Source organism: Moschus berezovskii, chromosome 23 (assembly GCF_049115385.1).
Source record: "Moschus berezovskii isolate FMDL1 chromosome 23, NW_MosBer_1.0, whole genome shotgun sequence".
Taxonomy (NCBI): domain Eukaryota; kingdom Metazoa; phylum Chordata; class Mammalia; order Artiodactyla; family Moschidae; genus Moschus; species Moschus berezovskii.
The window spans coordinates 35,143,972-35,149,971 of record NC_142482.1 but is presented as its reverse complement, the minus strand read 5'-3'; the positions used below and the strand labels follow the sequence as shown (position 1 = coordinate 35,149,971).

Here is a 6,000-nt window from a genome sequence, read left to right as displayed (position 1 = left end):
ATAAGGCTTAAGAACAAGCTATGAAAAAAGGAAGCATCTTAAAAGCAAAAGTCTTCTCTGATCATTGTGTTTTCGTTTTCTTTATTGAACACAGACCTGAATGCTTTGAGCCTCTAAAGGTTTAGAACACAGCTACTGGGCAGGTAGAAGGTAGAAAAAGAATAGTGGCTGTCATTATAACCATACAATCATTGGCCGCCAACACTTCGAGGGGCCTCCACTAGTTCCCTGGGCTCCTCTCCTGTCTCTGAGGGGCAGGGCTTCCTGGAAAGTGCTGTTCCTGTTCTCATGCTTTTCCAAGTGAGACAATACCACAGCTTTTCTTTGGAAGCCTAAGTAGCCAAGCTACCCTTTCCTATATCCATCTTGCCCTGACCCGCTATGTGCAGTCTGTTTCCTTAAACTGTTAGGTTGAGGATGTGAGCAGGTTGGATAGAAGAGGTCATCTCTTATCTCTTAAACATTCTGCTGAGTCTTTTCTTTTAAAAAACTGGCCTTCGGATGGGGTGGGAATAATCACACAAAGAGGAGACAGAGTTTTCTGGAGTTTTTAAATACCACCAAGGCACTGGTAGTTAAGTGGGCTAGCGGTGACCAAGATTTGAAAATTGCTGTCAATTCACAGGACAAAGATTCATGAATGCCCTTTTCAGTTCCCAAAGCATTTATTGATGGATTGATTGCCAAATTGTTCTATTTAGTGGAAAGAGGCACTCTTTTGTTATAGGGGATTAAGTCGAGAAAGACGGGCGCTGTAGGCGCTGGTGGTGGGTTCCAGTTTGGTCATGCTTTCTGATCCCTAACTACAGAGTTGGATAAGAAAGTGCATCAGTTAGATGTGAAAAAGCATGTGCTGCCTCTCCAAAGTCCAGAAGTGCTTAAAAATTGTGATGTATATAATTCAGAACAATAAATTACGTGCACAAAAGGAGTTTATCATAACATAAAATTAAAAAGTGACAACTTCATCACACAGTTACACTGCTGTTTTCCTTTTTTTTTTGTCTTTTTTTTGATTTTGTCCTTTTTTGTTTCATTTTTCATTTCCATTTTTGTTTTTTTATGGAGGGTTGGGGGAGGGCAGAGATTGTGTCCACTGAAGATTAATCACCCTCAATGATATATAAATTAGAAAAAATATCAGCAGCAAGACTCTCTGGAAATAGATTCTGTTTGATGTAGTTAGTCTGTCTTTTCTGTTTTGCCCTCTTTCACGGCGGCCTCTGAAGTTTTCCGCAGGGGGGCTTTCTCCGAGGTGCCATGTCCTTGGCCAGAATCTGCCGCTCCACCATTTTTGTGAGTAGTGTGTTTTTCCAAGTAGTTCAGCATTTCACTGAGGACTGTTTGGAAAGTGCTTAGGGCTGCACATATTGCTGGGGTCCCAAAGCCATGAGTGATCAAACTGGAAATGAGAAACAATAGGAAAAAGAGATGAACAATTTGCAGTATGATATGGGATAACAAATCATCCCTCCCTCCCCATTTAATCTGGAACATTACATTGAAAAGCATTTGTTGTGTTCCTAAAAGGTGCCAAGCATTGTGGAAGGTAGATGCAAGTCAATACATTGCTCTGACTGATAAGAAATTTAGGGTCTATTTGTTATGTCACTAACAGACTTGATTTGTTGTTGTTTAGTCGCTGAGTTGTGTCCCACGCTTTTTCTACCCCCATGGACTGTAGTCCGCCAGCTTTCTTTGTCCATATTATTTCCCAGGCAAGAACACTGGAGTGGGTTGCCATTTCCTTCCCCAGGGGGTCTTCCTGACCCAGGAATTGAACCTGTGTCTCCTGTAATGGTGGGTTCTTTACCACTGAGCCACCAGGGAAACCCTGATAGACTTGGTAGGCACTAATTATTAGCAATTCCAAGTGTTTGACACATGCCTTGACTCTGAGTCTCTATATCATTAAGAAAGCCAGTAAATACAACTTTCTATTGTGAGAATCATTGCTTTTAAGAATGGCACATACACTTACATAAGCAGAGATCACACAATAACAGACCAAAAGTGACTGAATGTGCCTGACAGTTAGCTGTTCCTCTAACTTCATTCTTCTTTACTTCAAAGTTATGAAGTTTTATCTGAGCATAAGGCATCCTGCTGGAGGCCACATGCCCAAGCTTCCCTTGCAGGTAAGTTGGACCCAGGACTAATCTTTCCATAACAGACCAAACGAAGTGATGTTTGCAGTTCCCTTCTGCTTAAAATGAAAGGTACTGTCCTCTATTTTCTCTCAAAATAGCCATGCAGCTGTGCAGATATGAATGGAACAAGATGGCAGGAATCTAGTCACCTGCTGTCTTCTATCTCTTTTTGGGGGGTTCATCAGGTAACTAATTCACTAATAACCATAACTAATGAGCCATGTCGGGAGGGCTGTGGCAACCTCAGCGCTGGTAGCCCATCCAACTGTAACAAACGTCCTCTCTAGCTGAACAAATACCTAAGCGTAGATTCACTCCTTCTGCGAACAGAACCCTCCCAGATTATCCACTTGCGTCTGTTGCTCCTGAAGAGACGCTGTCAGGTTGCTTGCTCCCCATTACTCATATCTTGTAAAACATAGAAAAACATGCTTGACGTACATCTTGCACATGTTATCATATCCATTTATCTATAAATAACATGGCAGATAAATGGTACATTCGATAAGTGAAGTCATTAACTGCTTACAAGCCCCAGTTATTACAGTTGCTGTGACACTGTGCTTAGTTACTCAGTTGTGTCCAGATCTTTGTGACCCCACGGACTGGAGCCCTCCAGGCTCTATGTCCATGGAGATTCTCCAAGCAAAAATGCTGGAGTGGGTTGCCATGCCCTCCTCCAGGGGATCTTCCCAACCCAGGGATTGAACCCAGGTCTCCTGCATTGCAGGCGGATTCTTTACCAGCTGAGCTACCAGGGAAGCCCATTGTGACATTAGCAGTTTTAAAATCAGATGGTACTATCCTTCACAATATGTTAACTTGCTGGTCATCCTTCTTAGGGTATGTAATCTTAAGGGACAAAAATGACAAGCTCTTAAAATATTGCAAATGATGAATTTAGGATCAAGGCAGCTACTGATATGTCTCAATGGTGATAATAGTAAGATCGAGCACATGGAGTTGTTGCTTATATTAATACACGCAAAGGAGTCTTCAGGATGCCAGACTATTAGGAAGTGTTTCAGCAAATGGTAGAAATTGTTGGCTGTGGGATGTTCATGGTGAGGGTGAATTTTTGTGCATGTCCATTATATTTTACAGGTTGTTACTATCTTTCATGTTGGCATTTTACAAAGCCTACCCTATGCCTAAGTCATAAATAACATACATTTAAAAGAAAAAAAAACAGACCTCAGTCACCAATTATTTAGAAAACAAGACTGGCTAATGCTTGGGCAACTATATACACCAAAGTTTGCCTTTTATGAGTAAGACATCACTGTTGTTGAAGCATATACATATACATATCTTGCATTGCTGAACAGGAAAACTGACTTCGGCTCCATTTCTACAATGGTAACCGTTAAGGGGAATCCAAGTGTTTTAGAACTTATCAGGAAGACAGAACATAAATGGAGTTGATTAAAGTGGCAGAAGAATTAATCACGGCGGCAACCACATAAAGAACAAATGAGGCCATCTATTAACGTCTAGATGCTTGGCCCTGAGCTCAAACTATTGGGTTGAAAAAAGTTTGTTCAGTTTTTTCCATAGGATGTTATACATGCTAATGGGATACCTCTTTTCTCATGCTTTATTCCTGTTCAGGGCTCCTTGTACCATTGAAAGTGAAAGTGAAAGTCACTTAGTCCTGTCTGGTGTCTGACCCATTGTGACCCCATAAACTGTAGCCCACCAGGCTGCTCTGTGCATGGAATTCTCCAGGCAAGAATACTGGAGTGGGTTGCCATTTCCTACTGCAGGGGATCTTCCCGACCCAGGGATCAAACCAGGGCTCCTACGCTGCAGACAGACTCTTTACCACTTGAGCCACCAGCGAAGCCCATCAGACGAATTTATCTTCCTCTCTATCGCCATGTCCTCTTGGATTTGACTCCTCTTTCAGAAATTACAGAATTTAGTTCCACTTGGGTAAATATTAAGGTTAGTAGCCAATATCTGAGTCCTGACCATATGCCAGGCTGTGTTCTAAGTGCTTTCTTCTGCACCTCTGATATAATCTGGACAACGACTCTAAGAAGTGTTATTATGTCCATTTTATAGATGAAGAAACAGATACTCAGACATATTAAATAATTTGCCTGAGAAATTCTGTATCGACTCTGTGCTTATTTATTTTCCTTTCAGGCTGTGGGTGTGTTTATGATTTCATTTTGAGAAATCAGCCTGTTGACTGTTTTTGCTCAGCTTCTTTAACTGAGCTTTGTTCTGTGGGCCAGTTAGTAGCCTGAAAGATCATTCTTACTCATTTTCCTGTTTAAGACCAGAATTCTAAAAGGCCAACTACAGGAACTTCCCTGGTAGTCCAGTGGCTAAAACTCTGCTCCCAATGCAGGGGGCCTGAGTTTGATCCCTGGTCAGGGAACCAGATCACACATTCTACAACTAAGCGTTCACATGCCTCAACTAATGATCCCACATACAGCAATGAAACTCGAAGATCCTGCACAGCCAAACCATAAATAAAAATAAATATTAAAAAAACATATTTTTAAAGGTCAAGTACAAAGTAGATGGGTCTATATAAGTGCTCTACTTCGCCATGTTGAGAAGAGTGGTTGCCATAATGAAAGGTTCTCAGGTTGGCATCCCTCTTTGGCTGATGGTCTTTCTTGCTTCTAAAATATGTACCTGGTCTTTTGTAAGCTGCATTGTCCCATGTGCCCTAGGTTGAGAACTCTTTGCATAGAGTCTTCACACTGCCTTTGACCTTAGGCACTGTAATTTGTGGGAAGTTATGTAGCCCTGTAAGATGGTCTGATGAAAACATCTGCAAGTTTCTTTCCAGCTCTAAGCTGCAGTTCACTGGTATAATGCTTATGGTGCACTTCTTAAAACCAAGGACATGACAGAAGGTTATGGACATTGAAAAACCACTTAGCTCAACAGAGAAGTCTAAAACTCTGAAATAGTCAATGTAAGAAAAGGAAGGATCTGAAGTATTATCTTCAAAACAAAAAAGTATACTGTAAATGTTTAATTTCCTTGATTTCACATTACCTGCACATCAAAAAATATGCATGGAACACTACATAGGATAATGCTAAATGCAAAGTATAGCTCTGTTCTAGCAGTGTTCAGTGAGGTTTATGAATCCAAATAATCTGATACTGTATGAGAATCACAGAACAAAGTGTAAAATCACAGGATGATTAAAAGAATTTCTGGGGACGTCACGTGTTTCTTTTGGCCCCAGTCATTTCAGAAAACTAGGTATATCTCTCATTCACAGTGACATACAAAAAGGAGAAAAGGAATAATGTAGAGTCTACAGAAAAATGAGAGAAAAACAGAAAGATGAGGCTGACTTTCAGTCCTAGACAGAAAATAACATCATGTGTAAGGTAACACACCATAATCATATCTTCAAAATCTTTGATAAGGCCATTTTTTTGCCCTTAGAAAATAATTTTTAGCCATAGATTTAATGCTTAAGTTATATTTGGCATTTGCATCTATTTTTATCAAATTAATATCAGAGAGCATTTCACAAGTAAATATTACCTGGGCTAAGTAGCAGCCATGATGGCTTGAAGTAGGATATCAAAATATAAAAGTCTTTATAAATTCATATTCATCTAAAAGTTTGTCCTCAAGTAGACAAGTGAGAAAGACAACCAACATTGTGCTAGATGTATCATCTTCATGCCACATTTAACACATTTTGCTCAACAGGGCAGACAATACAAAGGTTGTATCAGATTTCTTAATGTATTTGCATTTTACTGCTCTCCTTTCTTCACTCTTTATAATCATATGTTCTATTATTTTAGTTTTGAAACGCTTATCTCTTCTCTATCCTTAAACCTACAATGTTTTGTTTGTT

At 40.1% G+C, this 6,000-nt stretch overlaps 1 protein-coding gene across 2 annotated transcripts in view; it reads right to left on the bottom strand.

Moving 5' to 3' along the window:
- Positions 1 to 1,182: 1,182 nt before the first annotated feature.
- The window catches only part of TFAP2D (transcription factor AP-2 delta), a 57,866-nt gene continuing 53,048 nt past the window's right edge, over positions 1,183 to 6,000 (bottom strand). For both annotated transcript variants that reach the window (XM_055407083.2, XM_088831330.1), the window contains one exon: positions 1,183 to 1,402. In XM_055407083.2, coding sequence (XP_055263058.1) covers positions 1,183 to 1,402 — 220 coding nt within the window. The remainder of the gene's footprint in view (positions 1,403 to 6,000) is intronic.